At 38.7% G+C, this 22155-nt stretch overlaps 1 protein-coding gene across 1 annotated transcript in view; it reads right to left on the bottom strand.

The window, feature by feature from the left end:
* Positions 1-21479, bottom strand: part of LOC109468778 (tight junction protein ZO-1-like) — a 36244-nt gene extending 14765 nt beyond the window's left edge. Inside the window, exons 1-15 of the mRNA XM_019767104.1 lie at positions 21137-21479; positions 18197-18422; positions 15323-15413; positions 11263-11310; positions 10907-11031; positions 10407-10509; positions 9489-9585; positions 8741-8844; positions 7519-7684; positions 6817-6999; positions 4645-4732; positions 3988-4138; positions 1451-1553; positions 1111-1159; positions 744-914 (exon numbers count right to left, since the gene is read on the bottom strand). Coding sequence (XP_019622663.1) covers positions 744-914; positions 1111-1159; positions 1451-1553; positions 3988-4138; positions 4645-4732; positions 6817-6999; positions 7519-7684; positions 8741-8844; positions 9489-9585; positions 10407-10509; positions 10907-11031; positions 11263-11310; positions 15323-15413; positions 18197-18422; positions 21137-21419 — 1988 coding nt within the window. The 5' untranslated portion in view covers positions 21420-21479. The remainder of the gene's footprint in view (positions 1-743; positions 915-1110; positions 1160-1450; positions 1554-3987; positions 4139-4644; positions 4733-6816; positions 7000-7518; positions 7685-8740; positions 8845-9488; positions 9586-10406; positions 10510-10906; positions 11032-11262; positions 11311-15322; positions 15414-18196; positions 18423-21136) is intronic.
* Between the last annotated feature and the right edge of the window lie 676 nt (positions 21480-22155).

Below are 22155 nucleotides of genomic sequence, written 5' to 3'. Positions count from 1 at the left end.
CACAATGTTCTGGTGGCTTGTATACTTGAATATTTGTTTTACAAGTTCCATCAGCATGATTTTTGCAAGTTGATGATGTGTTCAGGGATAGAAGTTTTGAACTGGAAGCTCCCCCTCCCTGTTTTTGTTGGGAATGACACCCCTCTCTGTCTCCAGGTTGTTTTTCCCAAGTCTTTTGAGATTTTTTTCACAATATTTATCCTACATGAAACATATATATATACAATAGGGACTTACAGAGTTTTGACCTGGAAGCTCCCCCTACCTGTTTTTGTTAGGAATGACACCCCTCTCTGTCTCCAGGTTGTTTTTCCCAAGTCTATATCTTTTGAGATTATTTTTCACAATATTTATCCTACATGAAACATATATATATATACAATAGGGACTAAAGAGTTTTGGACTAGAAGCTCCCCCTACCTGTTTTTGTTGGGAATGACACCCCGCTCTGTCTCCAGGTTGTTTTTCCCAAGTCTATAATATTATATATCTCTTGAGATTTTTTTTCACAATATTTATCCTACATGAAACATATATATATATACAATAGGGACTAAAGAGTTTTGGACTAGAAGCTCCCCCTACCTGTTTTTGTTAGGAATGACACCCCTCTCTGTCTCCAGGTTGTTTTGACTCAGTCTACATCATTGAGATTTTTTTCACAATATCTATCCTATTTGAAACACACATATACAGTAGGGATACCAGAGTAGTAAAAGTTTTGGGCTAGAAGCTCCCCCTACCTGTTTTTGTTAGGAATGACACCCCTCTCTGTCTCCAGGTTGTTCTTGCCGATGCGCACTGCCAGCCATGACCCGACCACACCCTGGTGCAGCGTGTCTCTGATGTGGAAGATGTCTCCCTTCTTAAAGCTCAGCTCTTCTTTACCCTGCTTCTCATAGTTAAAGTGTGTCCTGAAAAGGGTGTTTCAGAACAATTGTTAAGTAAAAATACATGTAGAAGCCTAGCAATGAAAACCATTTTGACAGGTAGAATACAGTGAGGAAACTTTCATTTTACTTTGAATTCTATATCTTTGTCGTTTTAATACCATACTGTAAAGAAAAGATATAAGCATAAAATAGAAGTGGAAAAATTGGTGAAACATACCTAATATAGAACGAATCTCCAGAGCCCATCTCAAGGATTTTGTCATACTCTGAAACAGATTCAACAATTATATGCACATTTGTAAACACAATATTTTTTCTCCAGTCCTAGACATATGAAGATAAATATATTTCCAGATAGGTACTACTTGAAGACTTGGTTTTGTAATTTTGTTATTACCTACATTTGTTAGCTATACTTCTTTGTTACGTTGTATGTATTCTAGTTTTACATGTATTGTATTCTTGTTCACTGGCCTCCCTTGGAAATCAGCAAATAGTTGTAGGGGCAAGCCAGTTGTCTCAAGATGTAATAAACAAATAAATAAGTAAAAACTAACTGTCTTTCCTGTCCTGGGCCACTATCCTGATCTCATCCTGAAGGCTGAGTAACAACAGGACAGCCTCCTCACGTGTCATCGCTCGCATGTCTATCTCATTCACCTGGAACATACAGGTACACATTAAAACATTACCACAATCAGAGATTGCGGAATTTACCCCCTCTAGCAGGACACACAGGAACTACAGTGTGGGATCAGATACACAACACAAACACAAATGCCTGAGGGAGCAAAGTACGAAACTAAGAATACCAATAACATGGACATGGATTTCCTATTATTCGATATCAGCAATTCAAGTACAAATGTACATGTACAAAATGTACCTATCCAAAATACATGCACTTTGTAAAAAATTGAACAGGCACAACAAAATATTTTTATTTGTTTTAGTTAGCACAATATCAGTAGTACATTTATGTCCTTCTAAAACAGTAGCTTTCCAACATGTTTATGCCTGCAGACTTTTGAAAGAGATAGCTTGATACATTTCACAGCCTAGAACTTCTATCAAACCTGGAATGTACATGTTTGTTGTACATAAAAGACTAAGTTCAGCAACTGGTATTTAAAAGAATAGTCTAAACATCTGGGGCATAAACTACACACACATAGCATGTTTGATGAATATTGCAGAAGGAAGTATCTTATGTCAGAAATATTTACTGGCTATTTGACAAGATATTTAGTGTGGGAACGCCACAACTCATGGCACAACTATGTCATACTTCCTGCTGGAGCAATTTCAATGTAATTCAAACTATGCTCTACTTGGTTATCTGTTTTCCAAATGTGGACTGCTAAATACATAGCATGGACACATGGTGTGGGCCTTTTGGGTATTGGGGCCTGTGCCTAAACCCCACCACAACTTACATGTAGTACAAAGATTTCAAACATTGATACTGTATACTTGTTGAATTACTTAAAGATATCCTGTGCAATTTCAGGGTAGCAAATTTTCTGGATTTTCAATTTCTGGTCCTTATTTTAATGTAGTAAGTTGAATGATTCCTTTCTGTTACCATGCTAATATTTGTAAAGCAAAAGTGCAATGTCACTGATGGAAAATGGTTGCTTGTTTTGTATTATATGCTGGTCTAGCTATTTATGGGTGGTACCCCAAAATAAAGAGACTCCTCACGTAACTTTGGAGCCATTTCAAAAGTATTAAATGATAACAGAAATGAGCCAAGAAATGGCACTAAATGTCAAAATTAGACAGTTCCTCATCCAGAATATTTTTAATTTTGCCCAAATTTTGCTACTGCGCATATAAAGTGATTTACAGTACAATGGCGTCACCCCTTTTGCTATCTGAAGGCTGCCATGCCTAGCCTGGTTAGTAAGATTTTGGACATTTCATGTACATAAATGGGGATCAGTGTTCCAGGCATCTGTGGTGGAAACAGGTCCGTTTAACCTTATCAAATTGTTACATGCACCAGATTCAAATCTCTCAGGACTGGTAAAATACTGGTCACATAGTTTGTACTACAGTATGTAAGTATAGGTTACACAAGTGATAGTGTACTACTACATGTACAGTGTGCGTGTGTATTAGAGTGCTGATACAAATGTAGTATAATGATTATCACACCAAAGACTGTTCACTGTTTTCACTGTCACTTCTGTGAAAACAGAACTTATCATTACAGTTAACAAATGATTCATGAAGGTTCTTTTTCCTGCACCTGTTGCCACAGTGAATATATAGTTCCATCTATGTCCACTTTTCTCAGACCGTGAAATTTTGCTCCCGTGAACATTAAGTGAATTACAGTATCCACTTACCCCCAACATCTGCTTGGAGAGTACAGCTATAAGACTTACACTGAGCAGCTGGTCTCCTGTCTGCAGACCTTGCTGGTACGCTGCGCTGTCCTCCTGAACAGCAGCCACATAAATACCCACTTCCACCCAACATCTGCTTAGAGATTACAGTGTTTTCGCCAGGCCTTTTGAGCATAGGGGCCCCTTATGCTGTGATTTGGACCCGTATGCTGTTTTTCAACCAGCACAGGGGTGTTTTTGAAGGGAGAACCGTCATAAACCTTGGTTTTGGTCATGTTTTTGGGACTCAATGCGCGACTTGTGCTGCGAAAGTTGCCTTCTGTACCTGACCCCTATGCTGTGAACAATCGCTGGTGAGAACCCTGAGATTACAGCTAAGAGACTTACACTGAGAAGCTGGTCTCCTGTCTGTAGACCCTGCTGGTACGCTGCGCTGTCCTCCTGAACAGCAGCCACATAAATTCCCACTTCCACCCAACATCTGCTTGGAGATAATTCAGTGTTTTCGCCTGGCCTTTCGAGCATAGGGGCCCCTTATGCTGTGATTTGAACCCCTATGCTGTTTTTCAACCAGCACAGGGGTGTTTTTGAGGGAAGAACCGTCATAAACCTTGTTTTTGGTCATGTTTTGGGGACTCAATGCGCAACTTGTGCTGCAAAAACTGCCTTTCTGTACCTGACCCCTATACCGTGAACAAATGCTGGTGAGAACCCTGTCAGATTACAGCTATGAGACTTACACTGAGCAGCTGGTCTCCTGTCTGCAGACCTTGCTGGTACGCTGCGCTGTCCTCCTGAACAGCAGCCACATAAATACCCACTTCGTTCCCTCCAGCCAGACGGATCCCGACTGCTCCCTGCTTCTGGAACTTCACTAACCGGGGCTCAGAGCTAGACAGATATAGAAAAAAAAACAATAATCAGAAAAATTAATACTCCTTTACTTTGAAATATTGCTGTCATTTATTATGTTTACAGAAGGAAAACATAATGTTTTTGCTCAGTTTCTTCCTCTTCTTCTCCAAACCTAAAAGGCCAGTGACCTGAACCAGACTGTCTGTTACCATCGTAACTAGTGTTGGGTTACATCATGTTGCAATTTTATAGCAGGAGGGATTTAGACTCCTGTGACCATATATATGAATGTGTTTGAGTAAGAACTAACAGAGCAAACCAAATTCGAAGGTAAACATTATGCATTTGCTTTGCATACTTTTTTACTAGTTTTTAGTTTCTATTTACTTGAGTTGCAATAAAGTTGAGCTGTTTGACAACAAAATAAAGTCAACATGAGCTTATGCAAGGATTTTCTTGAGATTTTATTCATAACGGATTTTTCCTGTAACATGGAATTTATGGTTATCAAAATGATAATTAATGTACAGAAAGAGTCTTACTAAAAGGGAGGCTGTCTCCACTTCTTCCCATATACAGCATCATGTAACTTGTCTCGACTGCCTGTGGATGTAGGATCACCATAATGGCCTGGAGGAAAAAACACAAAGTCATGTTGTATGTGTGACATGCAGAACACAGTCATCAGTTAGGGTGATATTCATGACTTTTTCATGACTTATGTGTGAAAATCGCGACTTCATGCGGTAGAAAAATCAAGACTTTTTAGAATAAATTGTGAAGTGAGAGCTGAAAAAAGGGCATTCACTGTAACTATGACTTAATTCCTGATTTGTGACAACTGTGACTTTGTGTATAAATGCAAAGCTCATTGTGATATACACTGTATGTGATATTTGTTTTTGCTACTTTTTACAAGACTTTGTACCATCTATCATTACATTCAGTGCAAGTAGAATCATTTTGTGTTCTTCAATTTATGGCAAGCTACCTGCTGTACTAACACTGTGACAGAAAAAGTTGAAAAGTTATAACTATTGTACTGCATTTAAAATGCACAGTGGATTATCATATTTAGTAAAGCTTATGCCAATCATTCACTTGGTACAAGTAATAACTTGCAACTTAGATATTAGAAAACAAATCAAAAGCACCAAAATGCAAGCTCATAACTAGGGCTGTATCATATTATGAACATGTTGCAAACAATATTACAAGTCAATGTTATTGCAGATTACATGTAAAATTTTTGTCTGCATAGCATAGGCATCAACAAAATGGACATTCCATATGCACTGAAAGAAGTATAGAAATCCATATGCACACTGCGCATGTGCTACTAAAAGATATCAGTTTTCAAGATGCCAGATAGACTCACTTGAACTAAAAAGTGCTCAAACTATATTGAATTTCTTGGGTAAGTTCATTTAGGCACCCTCTAAAAAAATTTTCAAAAGACTGTCATTAAAAAGCACTCACTGCAGGTGATTGCTGGGAAAAGTTCAGCAAGGCAAACAAGCAAAAAGTGCAATTGTCCTAGAGGGTCCCTCAATGTATTGGTACAAACAAGGGCCTTGCAGCTTAATAATAGAACGAGCATTTAGCAAGGGGCAGGCGATCACTCGTGCATAATTTATGCCATAGGCTGGGCACTACCCACCGAGTTGATTCAGCAACTCTTGTCCGGGGATAGGGGGCCTTGGGGGAGCATCTACAAAGGTAGTAATGTCAGACAACTTGGTCACTACAAGTCCAACATGTTGACAGATCAGGCCCTTCTAACTTTTTCTTTTATTTTCAGACCAAAATCTTCCTTTGGTCTAAAGATTAACTCCTCTAAATAATTTCATCAGGTTGGTGAATGATAGAATAGTTAAGTTCTTTGACTCACAACCACTTGTTTAACAAGAGACAACATTTTGATGACCTTCTACTACCTTATTAGGGTTATATTAACAGCAAACTAGTCATTATTGCCCTGATGAAGATGACAGACGGTCATCAAAACATCAGCTTGTGTTAAACAAGTGGTTGTGAATAAGAAGAACTTAACTATGTAAACTAATGATGCTGGTTAACATAGACTTCTAAAGCTTACATATACTATAGTGGTTGAAGAAATCACAATAATTATTTCACACTGAAGACGGCATCTTTTTACCACTTAAAATGCCAGGTTATACATGATGAAAGGGGTTGAAGGGTGTAAAATACCCACCTAAAACCAGTAATTTTGCTGTCAAAAACTGTTAACTTCACAAACCTGCAATTGTGCAGCTGAAGATAATTGACAGCTCACACACTTTAGATACTATTTCGATGCAGGTATCATGTCACATTACCCTTTTTGTCCTAAACCACCTGAAATCTTCAATAGTAAAAAATTTGTGCTGCAAAATGAGGAAAACATTGCCATTGGGCATGTCAAGTGTCAGCCTCTGTAAATTATGTGACCACAGTTTTACCCAGACGTGCCCAGCAAATAACATATCTTGCTTCTAAACCCTGGTAGTGCACAAAATTTTTCACTAAAGATGCCCCATTTTCTATTGGGAAATGTAACTGAGAAGTCCCTTCCGTATTTTGTATATGCCCTAGGTTTGAACCAAAACCTCTGGACTTGAATCTGGACCTGAATGTGAGTTTAGGTACAGAGCACCACATCTAGTTACCGGATTAGGCAGTAGGGAGAAGGTTAAAAACGTTGTACCCACCGTTATCAGTTAGCGGTGTGTCCATCCTGGGTAGCGGCGGTCGCGGCGGGGCCTCGTCTGCGTACGGAGACGTTCTTCTGTACTTGTCATCTGAGTAGGGGGACTGTGGAGGGTCCATGGGGTCTGGCTGCAGGGGGGATTTGGCGCTGAGGGGGAGGGTAGCTGCACGGTCTGGGCTGGAGTCTGGGGACAAAACGTAGAGGACAGGGATTTCAACATTTGAATGACCTGTACTACAGATTACCAAAAATAGGAGTCTCAACAGAATGGTTGGCTACATTTAAAACCACGTGTACAGTTTGTTTGTAAAAGAAATGACAGAAGAAATTATATTTCCCTTGCAGCATGGTGTATAATCTAGTTATAGTGTTGCATAAGAAAGAAATGATCTGAATCTGTTCTTCTATACAGTACTATGTCATTTAAATATGCCTGATACAAAATGGATAATGACTTCCCTAGAAGTCAATATACAGAAATTTATTACATCAATCAACAACCCATAGGTTTTACCTACATCAATTTTGATGAGTGTGACAGGCAGGGAAATTTGCTTACAAAAGAAGTATCCAAGATGGTGGCACCCATATCTTAAGATGGCTGTGCCATATAGCCAAAAGCTTCTGTAATTATAGAATTATACGGGTGTAATACATTGCCACAACCCTTGAGGCTGAAGATAGCCTAAGATTCGTGACCTACCATACGGCCCCCTGTCCCTGGGTAAGGACAGCTGGCTGCCCTGGAGGGGGGAGGCTGGGGGGGAGTCCCCCTCTGACTGCACCGTCAGGATCAACTTGTCCTTGGACTTCTCTACTAGCTTCTTCGCGTCTGTGAAGGACAAGTTCTCAACTAGCGAATTGTTGATCTGGATAAAGAAAGAAAGAAACAAACAAACAAAAATATGTTATTATTTCTTTGGAATAAATGGAAAGAAGTTGTATTGAGACATTTGGGAGCAAGATGGTGACACCTCAGGCAAAAGTGTCTGATTGGTTGGGCTTGTTCAGGTGACCAAAATGAACTCTGTGATTGGTTAGGCTGGATCAGGAGCCCAAGATGGCTGCCTCCATGGTACAGTAGTATAAAACAGAATATTTTTTGATCACGCAAAATTATACAAATCAATATTTTGCAATCTCCCTGGTGAAATTTTTGTAACCCTTCTTCATAAAGAGACAGTCTGTGCCTTAATTTGCAGCATAGCTGACTAACAAACTTGCTGCAACAGAGCTAACAAGAAGTAACAAAGACCAGCTGTTCAGGTTCAACTTGTCACTTTGATTCCACGTCAATACTAAAGTACACAAAGTTACTGTCACCATCACTGTACAGAAGTACAGATCTAGCTGCTCAGTTTTCACACAAATGTCTTCCTGCATTACCACTTTTGTTTTCTTTTTCGTTAAGTCAGCTTGAACTTTTTCCAGAAAAGAATCAACACACAGTGTGGCCGTAGGTACATAAAGAAAACAAAATTCCTCTCAACTGGATCTAATTTAAAGCTGAGAAGAGGAACAATTTCTTCCTTTGTTTCTCTCCCAAACTCAAGACAAATAAATATCATGATTAAAACAGACCTAAATCTGTTACAGTAATGTATAGAGAAGCATTTGCAAGTGTAAACTGTGTGTGCCCCAAGCAAGGAATAATATACAAGTGCATTGATGAAAGTTTGACATCCAGGTAATGAGATTCATAACAAGATTGTAAGTCAAACAACTGGATACATTTTGAAAAGTGTTAGATGTTTCAAGTAGCTTTTAGGAGTCACTGACTAAAAATAGTACTACTGGAACTACTTGAAATGTCTGACAGTTTTCAACATCTATCTAGTTGCTTGAGTAACATAACAATCTCCTTGCAATTTTGTGTAATACAAGTGCAGATATTACAAATGCTGGAGGTAATTAAAAAAATTCACCTTGACTAGCAAGTCTCCTTCCCCCAGCTGTCCTGACTGTGCTGCGAGTCCTTTCTCTGTTACTTCCTTCACATACAGGTGGTAGCCTAGTTTCATACCATAGTCTGCAACAATAGAAGGATGGCATTCGTGGTCGACCAAAGAAGAATGGTTTGACAATGTTAGGGAGGACTTCCACCACTTGAACATAAATAACGTCAACCGACAGGATAGAGGCAAATGGTGGGCTGCCATCAAGCTGCAGTATTGTTGTGCAAGCATGTCTAACTGAAGTCGGGGAGCAACAGACGATAAACCGGATAGTGGGTGATTGATACTGTAGTTCCTTCTCAGATTTTAAGGAAAAACAAAAGCAAAAAAAAAAGACCTCAAGAATCCTACAACACTTAAAAATACTTCTTCCTTTTCTATACCCTCCAAACCAAGTACATTTTGTACATTGCTTTCTTTCTGTCTTAAATATTTACATGAAACTATTAAAGAAGGAACTAATAGGTAAGACAGTTTTCACCAAAATCTTTGTTTTGATATCCAATTTTGGACAGCTTTGCATACCTAAAGATACTGTTTCTGTCATTACTGTCATCACAGGTTACACCGTTGAAAAGGTTCGGGTCTGGACCCAACCTCCATAACCAGTACCTGTACCTGATGTTATGTTTCGGTTCACAATCCTATTTTCTAGTGACCTACTTTCTAATTGCAAGAACTGACAGACATCTACAAGGCCTTGACTTGAGTTACTGACCTTCCTTTTTCTTGGTTCTGGTGAGGGTGACTTTCTTGGTCTGTAGTCTGTCATCTGGAGTCCCTGGCACGGTTACCACATTCCTTCTCTTCACGACCTGTACACAACCATCATGAAAGTTCATCTGTGTTGGTAGTTACATGTTTAAAGTTAAGACTTTTGGTCCAACACAAAAAATTCTCTTACCTAGAGCTTTCGACCAGTCACTCTGGTCTACTGAGGAAGACCAGAGTGACTGGTCGAAAGCTCTAGGTGAGAGAATTTTTTGTGTTGGACCAAAAGTCTTAACTTTAAACACTGTACACAACCAGAACAGTGTTGGACTAACTCAGCAACATCAAAGCCCTTAGTGCTAAAGTCACTCATGATTTACTCAATCTAAAACTGCTGAAATTTATCACATTTCTTTTCTGAAATCTGTCCAAGAGGGCCTAGGGCATACCAATGAAATTTCTAACATTCTGAAACGCCAATGCTTGCAATTTGAGTGATAAATTTTAAATCTCTAATGAAATACAATACACAGCATATATACCGTTAATACTACACACTGTATACATTTTTTCTATGCACGTTTCTCTCAGAATTTTTCTGGCATTGTCAATGTCCTAACCAACTGAAGACTTCCACTACCAAAAAAGTTTAGAATGGACAATAATTTCTGATTTAATCTTCTTTATCTGTTGTGTAATTGTGAACTGGCGGTTCTGTTACTCCTGTTCTAGTGATGCTGTCATTGCTGTTAACCTACAATAACGGTGCTGTCCCTGCTATTCTAGTGATGCTATCTGACACTGTTAACTTACAATAACTGCACTGTCCCTGCTGTTATAGTGATGCTATCAATCATTGCTGTTAACATACAATAATGGCGCTGTCCCTGCTGCTATAGTGATGCTGTCACTGCTGTTAACTTACAATAACGGCGCTGTCTCTGCTGTCCTTCAGTATGTTGACAGCCTGGCTGTGGTCCACGTGGTCCAGAGATGCTCTGTTCACACTCACCACTCGGTCATTCACTCTAAAATATCAACAATATTCACTAATATGAAGTTCAATTCTACATTCACTTTTCAATAAAAAATCTTGACTCTTAATTTTTGTAAAAAATGTGATTGGAGACGGGAGACGCCCATTTTGATAGACAAACAGTGCAGCGTGAAAAGAATATAATGTATTCAGCGTGAAAAGAATATAATGTATAATTCAATATAAGAAAAATGTATTTTACTCTCTCTAAGTACTTCAACGAACATATGATTGCTCATCTAGTAAAGTCGGTTTCACATTCAACGTCAGATGATTCTTTGGGATGAATCCTAAAGATGATGAATGACTGGAATAAAGGAAAGATAGCATCACATTTGAAGTCAGAAGATTCTTAGATGAATCAGCATGATGACAAATAAGTGACTCACTTCAGTAGCCCCTCTGCAGGCCCTCCTGGTAAAACATCTGAGATGACGATGGAGGTTTCCCCACTCGTGAAATGTGGGTTGTCTCTGCCTCCACTCACCGCTATACCAAAACCATACCCTGGTGCCTAAACAAAAATAAATAACAACAACACAATATGAGTTGTCTCTTTCTCCACTAGCTCATCATATACCAAACCCATCCCCTTGCCTCTAAACAAAAATATAAACAACACAATCTTTACTTCACTAAAATCTTATTCGTTAAAAAGCTAAATGCCCCACATCCTAGCCTCTCCACATATAAAAAAAAACACAAATAATTGAATGGTGAGATAACTTACAAAGCTTATACTCACCCTATTGATTGTAAAGCTCAACTGTTCCCAAACCACTTGCTCTCTTGCCTGTGAGTACAAAAACATAGCAATTAGAAAGGTAACGGTCTACAATTAATGATCATTGTTACAGCTATGTCTCATCTTCCACACCAAAAGTACATCTACAAAATGTAACTGGGCTTATGTAATCTTTGGCCACCTGCATTCTATAAGTTGCAGTATAAATCTTGAACTTGAAGGGAAACACCTGCAAAACACATGGTTAAAACTGGCACCAGACAGAGCAAGCTGGAATGTGTTAGGGAGGGGTTCGTCCTTTAGGAATAGACTGAACATGTCTATGGAATGACGTAGTCCTTCTAGTTTTCCACATGGAAACATTACTTAAGTCTACTCAACTACATGTGTGTTGTTGTGAGCTGGTGATACAAGCTGATAGCAAAAACATCTGGATGCACAGCATAATATTGTCATTCCTCCACAGTGTAGAACTGCTGGGAACTACATTATGTACCATTCCACAGGGACATAGGGCTGTCTGGCTTCAACTGTCTGTTACACATCAACTGTCTAAAACAAGACATCTACAAGTACACAAAGAGGCTATAGTGTATGATACGTCGATGAAGGTTAGACATCCAGGTAATACGATATGCCAAAAAACAGTTACTCAAGCAACTGGATATGATTTTGAAAACTTCAGACGTTTCAGCTAGTATCCACTAGCTTTCGTCAGTGACTCAGAGACCAGAGGGGAAAGCAGGTTTTAGAAGTTGAGCTCCTGTTCTGTATAACAGGAGCTTTCAGACTATTTTGCATCATCTTGTCTTGACTTGTCTGACTTTTGTTCCTTTTTCGACTTCCAAAAATTTGTCTTCACTTTATTTGCATATCAATCAACAGGTTGTGCTTATAAACCTGCTTTCACCTCTGGTCTCTCAGTCACTGACGAAAGCTAGTGGATACTAGCTGAAACGTCTGACGTTTTCAAAATCATATCCAGTTGCTTGAGTAACTGTTTTTTGGCATAGTGTATGATACAATTCTGTTTCTTTGTATTGTCTTAAGTGTTGCAAAGAAGACAAGAATATTTGCACAATTATTAACAATCTATAGTTTAGTTGGAGTCTGAAGGAGTAAACCATTATGGATTCTAGGGGCTATGTAAAAAAAAAAAACCCAGAAAACACATTACTAGTACACGACACTAAGAAAAGAATACAGAAACAATACAAATTATGGAAGATACTAAGACTAGAAGGAGACAATACTGCGACCAATGGAAACACAAATTTTTGACACAAAATTGTACCAACATTTTTTCATGGCCCACACCCCCATAAGTTGGTTTCCTTGGTTCCTCCCAAAGTGTCAGAGATTAATGAGATGTAGTTGACCTCCCTTGACCTGTCTGACTTCTGATGACCATGAAAATGACCTCAGTGTTGACCTGACCGCATTTCCCTTTTACTGACCATTACATAGACCCAAGCAAAAGCACATGCCAACTTTAAAGCAACTTCTCTTGTACCAGTCCCTCCTAGCTCCGTCTATGGACAAGATTTTCCCGCTTGGGACCTACAAGAATTCCAACCATTCTGTCCCACTTGACTCACAAAAATAAAAACTTTATGACATATAATTGCTTGTCAACAGTGTTATAAAAATCTGGGCCTCAAAATGTATTAAACTGCATCAAAGATTTGGTTATGATGTTCAAGATTTTCAATTTCCTCACAAATTTAGCAGAAAACAAAGACACCTTTCTTCTACAATACAGCCAAACTATGACCTATTTAACAAAATAAAGGACAATTCTGGCCCACTATAATTCTACAAACTGACCTTAAAACCAGACTTAGACTTGTCCTTCTTCGAAGAACTAAATACACCTCCCCATAGCTTCTTCATGTTGAATTGTCGGACTAAAACCTTTCAGCTTCACTACAAAATACACTGACACAAAGAACAAGGAACTGGAACAGTTGTCCAACCCTATGGGACAGGGTAGGGGAGGGTATAGGGTTACAAACAGTCTCTGCAAGGCCAGGGTTCACTTCCTTATAAACAACACTCCAAGAGGACAAACTGGCAACAATTTCGCAAAAGAAACACAATACTGAGTAGCTTATCCATGTAAGTCACACCGGAACTGCAGATTTTACTATATAATTTTTTACATGAATCTGACAACCAAATAATTCCGATGTCCAGCAAACCACATATTGGGGTGTCAGTCACACATTTTTAGGGACATACACGTATGTTTATTTGGAAAAAGGTCTTCTAAAAACAAAGGACAGAACCAGTAGAAATGTGAACTGTATTTAAATGCTAACACACGAGGATAGGACTGTTTTATTTTTTCCAAAGACCTTTGGAAACATTGCTGTCTGTTATATTCTGTTTTGTTTTTTAAGGATGATACATGTAGTAGGTATTGTTGTTGACAAGGATCCTACCATATGTTGCTGTCATTTGGATGGGGTGACCTTTGCTATCTATATCAACATACCAAAACATTTCCTACATTCTGACCTAAGAGAAAATGAAATATAATATGGATGGGCTTGAGTAATGGTAGAGATATCATAAAATAAATCATGTAAATGAATGAAGAAATAATACGCATTTGTAGTGGGTGACGTGTGAGATGTGAATATTATGTTTGAGTAATGATAGAAATATTACGATCAATTTCAAAAATTTCACAGAAATCTATCAAAGTTTCTGTAAACTAAAGCACATTCATATCAAAAGCCCAAAAATGTACCCTTAGGCATTAATAATATTGATAATAATATCACTTCTGAGCGTGACATTTCTCTTTTCAATTGCGAAGGCATATAGCATCCAATTCAACCATCAATTCCATCCAATTTGTCCATAATTGCAAAAAAGCACCCAGATGAAATCCACCAAATCAATTCTGACAATTTTGAGAGCCAGCTACGTATTTTGCTGAATTCAGAAAGCCTACCCAAAGGCATTACGTTTTATGATAAATTCCGGGTAGCTACAACACATTACGTAGAATCAAAACGGCAAATTACGCTCTACGCAAAACGCCCCAATTACGCTCAACTTTGAATTAGAGCGGTCTGTCTACGTACGCTCTACTTAGAATTAAAACGGTCGATTACGCTCTACAGAAAAGGGCATGTGGGCCCCCCTCTTAGGCCACACCAATTTAATTTCTTGGTTAACGGATTTTTCTAGAAAAATAATGGAGCGGGCGGGCGAAAAAAAAATAAATAAAAACAGGCCTAGGCATCGTATTATGGCCCAAAATGGTACGATAGAAGCCATGAAGTCAACACACCAGGCTGGTTCAAAATTTAAACAATGAATTTTGAACTTTAAATGATACCATTGCATTGAAAGATGGAATAACTGTAACAACTAGGATGAAAAGGACTGTTTTCAACTGTTCAGGACAAAATATGAGCATTTTGCAGTTGATTCTGGATTTTTATTTTTATTTGCAAATCAGAAAAAAATGAAGCGGCGAATCCGTTAACCAAGAAATTAAATTGGTGGGCCCCCTTAGCTTGGCTTGTCTAATGGGTTTGTACCAAACAACAAGGATGGCAAAGCTCAAAACTGTTTGACATTTTCCCAACAGCTGTGATATGTTAAAACAATCGTCCCATACACACTTGTCTACAACTTCTCCCTTACTGGTAAAATATTGACCAGTATGAATGTATCTAACTTCTCAAGCATCCAGAAAATGTTTTCTTACTACTCTCCCAATCATAGCCTTCCTTGTATCTGACTGTGATGCCACTTATGCTATGTCTGTAACGGATATGCTTTACCATTGGTATGTGAAAACAATTGGCAACATTTCAATATAGCAGGTTTTAAATGCCCTATCTATAGATCAAATTCATAAAGAATAGTGCACAAATGTTTGGTATTAATTTCTGTCTCACCTTTTTTGCCTGTTTACAGTTTATACAAATATTTTGTTTGTTTTTTCTGTCTCATCCTTTCCCTGTATACAAATGTTGTGCTTACTTCTGTCTCAGTATAGTAGTCTCAGTATTTCCCTATATACAAATGTTCTACTTACTTCAGTCTCGTCCTTGCCTCTGCGCCTTTCCCTCCGTGTTCTTGTTTGTCTCTCTCCGGGTGACCCTTGTAAACCTTGCGACCCACCAAACCTGTAGGAAAAACAAAACAGACAAACAAATAAACAAACAGAAACGCAAGTACTTTGCACAGTTTGCAATAAAGGCAGTGCTATAATTTAAGTATAAATACTTTTTTTGCAGTGTTCTGCACTATTGCAGAATGTAAAAATTCTGTTCTGCAATTCGGGAAAACTTTCTGCAAATACACACTTAAAAGTCCAGATTGCATGTTGGCAAATGTTTTTTTGCAATAGTGAAAATGTCTCTGCAAAATGCTGACTGCAGATGGGTATTTCTAACAATGTGAAGGCGTGGACACAACCAGTACAATTATTTTGTTGAAAGATTTTGAGACAGGATAAAAAAGAATCAACAAGGGTTTACCGCAACCTTTCCAGTCAAAAGACAGCTGAACTGTGTAAAAGTACAGTAAGCACAACATACAAGAATGCCCCTCAATTTGCTACTATAAATCTATCGTACAATGAATGTGACTGAGAACTTTGGAATGCTTTGCAAACAATTCTCAAACAGTTTCCAGCATCTTCTGACCTTGACTTCCTATTCAGTCAAAAGACAGCTTAATTGTATACAAGTACAGTACAACAGATCTACAACTTAACTAAGAATGCCCCTCAATTTGCTACCATACATCTATCGTACAATGAATGTGACTGAGCACTTTGGAATGCTCTCCCTAACGGTTTCCATAATCTTCTGACCTTGACTTCCTATTCAGTCAAAAGACAGCTGAATTGTGTACAAGTACAGTACAACAGATCTACAACTTTCCTAATAATGCCCCTCAATTTGCTACTATAAATCTATCGTACAATGAATGTGCCTGAACCCTTTGGAATGCTTTGCAAACAATTCTCAAACAGTTTCCACAATCTTCTGACCTTGACTTCCTATTCAGTCAAAAGACAGCTAAATTGTATACAAGTACAGTACAACAGATCTACAACTTAACTAAGAATGCCCCTCAATTTGCTACCATACATCTATTTACAATAAATGTGAGTGACCAAGCCTCTTTGGAATGCTTTCCAAACAATTCCCTACTGGTTTCCACAATCTTCTGACCTTGACTTCCTATTCAGTCAAAAGACAGCTAAATTGTGTACAAGTACAGTACAACAGATCTACAACTTAACTAAGAATGCCCCTCAATTTTCTTCTATAAATCTATCACACAATGAATGTGACTGAGCCCTTGGAATGCTTTCCAAACAATTCCCAAACAGTTTCCACCATCTTCTGACCTTGACTTCCTATTCAGTCAAAAGACAACTGAATTGCATACAAGTACAGTACAACATATCTACAACTTAACTAAGAATGCCCCTCAATTTGCTACCATACATCTATTTACAATGAATGTGAGTGATCAAGTACTTTGGAATGCTCTACAAACAATTCCCTACTGGTTTCCACTGTCTTCTGACCTTGACTTCCTATTCAGTCAAAAGACAGCTGAACTGCATACAAGTACAGTACAACAGATCTACAACTTAACTAAGAATGCCCCTCAATTTGCTACTATAAATCTATCACACAATGAATGTGTGACTGAGCCCTTGGAATGCTTTCCAAACAATTCCCTACTGGTTTCCACAATCTTCTGACCTTGACTTCCTATTCAGTCAAAAGACAGCTGAATTGTGTACATATACAGTACAACAGATCTACAACTTAACTAAGAATGCCCCTCAATTTGCTACCATACATCTTTACAATGAATGTAAGTGACCAATCCCTTTGGAATGCTTTGCAAACAATTCTCAAACAGTTTCTACAATCTTCTGACCTTGACTTCCTATTCAGTCAAAAGACAGCTGAATTGTTTATAAGTACAGTACCACATATCTACAACTTAACTAAGAATGCTCCTCGATTTGCTACTATAAATCTATCGTACAATGAATGTGACTGAGAACTTTGGAATGCTTTGCAAACAATTCCCTAGCGGCTTCCACCGTCCTCTGACCTTGACTCCAGACTGGCTGGGGCCAGCTTCAGATTGGGGCAAGAAAAACTCCGGTGAAAAACCCTGGAATGGAATCTTCGCGATGCCATACTTCCACAGAAAACGTTCCTGTTTCGGCTGAAAATCTTTCACCAACACTGAGCCGAAACACTCTAGTTGCAAACAGCCTACCCACTCCCAAATGAATGTGCAACGGTTTCGTCCTAATGAAAAACTTTCATTTGTTTTTCCAATTTTCATATGCAAAGTACATTACAGGCAGAATTGACGTTAGCAAAAAAGTAATTAGTAAATGGGAAACTGCTATTATTTCATTATTTCTGATGATGGAAAATACTTGGAGAAGATGAAACAATGGTATTTCATTAGTCCTAATGTTTTCCATGTATTACCTCAAAACAAACTGGTACTAATCAAGGTCAAACCAAGGTTACTAATGTTTTGTGCCTTCAATTGGTAACTGCAAGGTAAGAGGACAAACAAACGTGAATGAAGAATACAGCATGCGACTATTCTAATTTCTATACCCTACTTTCAGTAACCTTGCATAAAAGGTCATATTAAATCTGGGTTGCCTTCTAAAAAATATAACGTTTACTAACGGATTAGACAGGTTTTGCTAATCCGGATCATTCTGTATTGGCATATCACTAAATCCGGCTCAATCTACCTTGAGAATCCCTCTGTATTAAAACTTATCTGCCTGTTGTGACACCCTCTTCTTACACTTTTTGTATGACCTACATTATATTTTTCTCTTTCTATTCATGTATGATCTACATGTAAATTTTGTGCAGTTCCATCCAAACCGCTAGGTGCTTACCTGTGTGTGAGTCCCTGGCCCTGTTTGGTGGTCAGACTCTCTAGACTGGCCAGCGCGCGGTCTCTCTCGTGTTTCATCTCCTGGTACTGCTTCATCGCCGTGTCTCGCTCTTTCAGCGCGAGCGCGTTCTCTCGTAGCACCGCATCGCGTTCCTTTAGTGCTAGCTCGAAGCCCAGCTGTAGCGCTTTGGACGGAGACTTCTCTTCTTCTGCTTCTGATGTCACATCTGGGAGAAGGTCATAGACAAAGTTTTTTTAAATTTTTCATTCCAACATTTCATGACCAAACATGGCGGCGGCACACTCAAGTTATATCAACTTATTTTATGCCACCACCAACACAGAGTACAAATACAGGACAGGACAATACTCATTTTCACTTGAGTTAAGTGAGGAAAGTTGTGTAAAGTGCCTTTCCCAAGGGCACATGATCGGTGGTATGTCAGGACTCGAACCCGGGACCTCTTGGTTCCGAGTTGAGACATCCAATGCAATTTTAGGGCAATAAGACAAAAAAAATTTTCTGGATGAGAAATTACAAAATCTAACATTTTTTTACAGCAATATTTTACGGGCAGCATGTGTATGATACATTACAATTGAAATTACAATTCAGTGTTTTAATTTTACGTAATGCGTTATAGGCTTGTAGCTGCAACACGGAATTTATTGTACAGCGTAATGGGAAGGCGTCCTGAATTCAGCATAATAGTCAGCTCTCAAAGAAGGCCTGCAAGCCCTTTTTCGTAAGGCGTAATCAGGCCGTTTTTTAGAATTAGACTTCGTAATTCGTAGGCAGCCTCCGCAAAAATCAACGTAATTCGTAATTGGACATTAGCCGCAAATCGTAAAGTTGTAATCAGCTCTGAGACTTTAATGTAATTCGTAATAGGCGGCGAAAATTTTGCGTAATTCGTAATCACTACCCCCCCTTGCAGGCCCTCCTCAAAATTTAGTGTAGAGCGTTGTTGGGACCCCCCATGCAGGCCCTCCTATATAAGGGGCATTAGATTATCAGTCGACTGTGGTGCATTTAGACTGACGCCTGAAGGGATAAAATAAACCTGGTTTGTCTCATCTCCACCCAAAACTGGATTCTTGGCATGTCATCGAATGATTGCTATCATATGCTGAGGCTGTGTTATATGCTCTGTAAAGTTGCAGCTTTATCTATAGTTTACATGTACCTTTACTGATGTGATTTTCAGGTTTTTTCTTGTGGTTTGAAAAACAGTAATAACAGTATGAAAACAGTATACTGAAATTCACTTTTATGTTCACGGTAGCAAAATTTCAGTCTGAGAAAAATGGAGGTCCGCAAAACTTGATCAATGGAGATTTCGAACCCCCTAGCAGCCTTTTTTGGTACTGCAGTATTTTACATTTTGCATGTGATTGACAAATACAAACACCTTTGAGGAAATACCATTTATTTGTGCCCTAGGCGTGACAATGTTGACATTATGAACTTTATCATAACAATGGAAAACTGTTGTGTACAAATTACAGTAGTGCAATAATCTAATCCACTTAACACTGTAGTGTGAAATGAACCTAATCTGATACATTACAATATAAAATGGTGTGAAAATAAAACATAATTGTTTACAATTAATTAATCACATTAACACCTTTCAACTTGTGAAACTGGGTGGGTGTTTGATATATCAATACTACTAGTACCAGCATCTAAATGTTGTGTTGCCTTCCAAATTCTGAACTTGTTTAGCTTGGATTTCATTTTCTATTTGATGATCGGTGTCACAATGCACAAGAAAAAAATTTGACATCCAACCCAACTCTACATGCTACCATTTTGGGGGGCTGCAGAGGTCAACTTGTGGTTTGGGAGGACTATAGTGATGTCAAAATTTTGAGGATACCGATTTGGTCATTTGATAATCATCCCAAAATCTACAGAGACTGAGTAAAATATTTTATACATTTCTCCAAAATTCACAGGTTGGAATCTGTTTTGTAAAAAAAAAGACTTTTGTTGTTTACATATTTCCCATTAATTGATTTGCTTTTGAGTTGAAGAAATTAGTCATTGAATGTAGTTTTTGTGGTGTTTGTTTGTTTTATTGTGAGTGTTTTATTCAATCAATGTTTTATTGTTGAAGCATTTATTATTTCATGATTTTTTAATGGGTCAGCTATTGCAATGGGATGGTTACCAATATAAAATCTATCTATATCATATATCATAATGAAAAAAATTACTTTTGAAGCATAAAATATCCAACTTTCATTGCGAAACAGTCAAGGTTGGTGGTTGAATTTAATGTAGTGTTTTCTCATCTTCATACATTTTGGACTTAGTCGCCCAAAATCTTGTATAATTTGCAATCACCCCCTATATGCTCTCCCCTTATACTAAAAAGGAATGATATATTGCACTATAAATTAAGACACATAAAATTTAAATAAATAAACACTTGTGGGCACTGGGTTGTGTCTAAAAACATCATAAATTACTAAAATAAAATAACAAATACATGTGCAATGGAATCACATGTGTTTAAATTGTGGATCTGGGTTTTGTAGCATTTGTCAACAAACGCCTGTGTCACAAACAGATACAACACAAAAAGTAACGGTAACAGTGAGTGGGTGGGAGGGGTGAAACGGTTCAAAACTATCCTAATACTTTATCCAGCTCGCCTGGCCAAGAAATCAGAGCATAATTTGGGGTCACGGATATGGAAGACAGCCAAGAAATTCCTGCCAGAACTAGCTGGTTGATGTTAAAGCGATTTTTGTAGCAACGTTCGTGGTTTTGTTATGTCCCTAGTGTATAGCCTGTACCCACCCACATTTCCAACAGCGGGAAAAACGCCTCATTATAATACTCCCCGCATGGCCCTAGTTCGCTCGATGGGCTCAAAATAAGAGGCACGAATGCGTTAGGAGTTGTAGAAGAGTTGTAGAGGTTCCTTACCGGGGTTGTCGAGGAGAAAGCACGTCAGCAGGTGCGGAAAGCTGTCCTCTAACGCCGAGCAAAATTCCTGAAACGCCGCGGGACCTTTCCTCGAGAGCAAGTCCACAAATACCTCCGTCTGCAGCTGTCTCGTTCTCTCGCTTAGGATCTCGCCTTCCTCCACAAGGCTGAACACTCCTGTGTAGACTAGGGAGGGAAGGATTTTAGCGACGTCCAAGTCCTGTGCGATCGCTGCCCGATGTTTTGCCAGAAGTCTTGCGTGGGTCGTGCTCCTACCCGCCATTGCTGCGACTTACTACACCACAGGAAGTGCGCCCGGGAGACGGCATAACGTAAACAAAGTGGCGGTTTCCGGCGGGGAGGAATGCGTTATTCATGGTCCTGACTTGAAGTTATGTGGTCTGCTCACAAGTTGGAGTTGTTCCCACCTCCCCCGCCTCTGGTTGGACATCGGGTGATTGATTGACATCGACAGTCTATTGACTGACAGAGACAAAACAAAGCGCGCGAAAAGTATTAGATAACGTTTCTGCATACGACTGCTAACTATTGCTTGTGGAAAATAAAAGTTCCTGCAGGCAAAATGGCACAAAGAGCTGGAATGCTTTCTGCAAGGAACCTTTTTGCATAAACAAGTAAAATTCGCTGTAAATACTACAGTATAAAGTATAGTACACTACTAGCACGGTACTCAGCTGCCCCCTATCGAAATATAGCAGAACTACAGTTGCATGTCTCAGAAAAGGATCCGCACAAAACAATATTGTCAATATTTTCAATGGGGTACTTTTTTCTCTCAACTGTATTTTATGTTTTATCTGTTTATGGCAAATGTTAAAACTATATGAAAGCGGTCGCAATGTCTAACTCATTTTGTTTGAAAGACGGTGCTCAATAAATTGCGAACTAGTCTTTCAGTTCCACCAGACGTGCCTGTTTCGATGATCCAAATACAAAACTATAAGACAATTACATTTCGCAAGTGCATGTATATGGAAGCAAACAAGTCATTGAATTGA

This window comes from Branchiostoma belcheri, unplaced genomic scaffold, assembly GCF_001625305.1.
Source record: "Branchiostoma belcheri isolate BF01 breed outbred unplaced genomic scaffold, Haploidv18h27 scaffold2, whole genome shotgun sequence".
Classification (NCBI taxonomy): Eukaryota; Metazoa; Chordata; class Leptocardii; order Amphioxiformes; family Branchiostomatidae; genus Branchiostoma; species Branchiostoma belcheri.
This window is presented reverse-complemented; position numbering and strand designations above follow the sequence as displayed.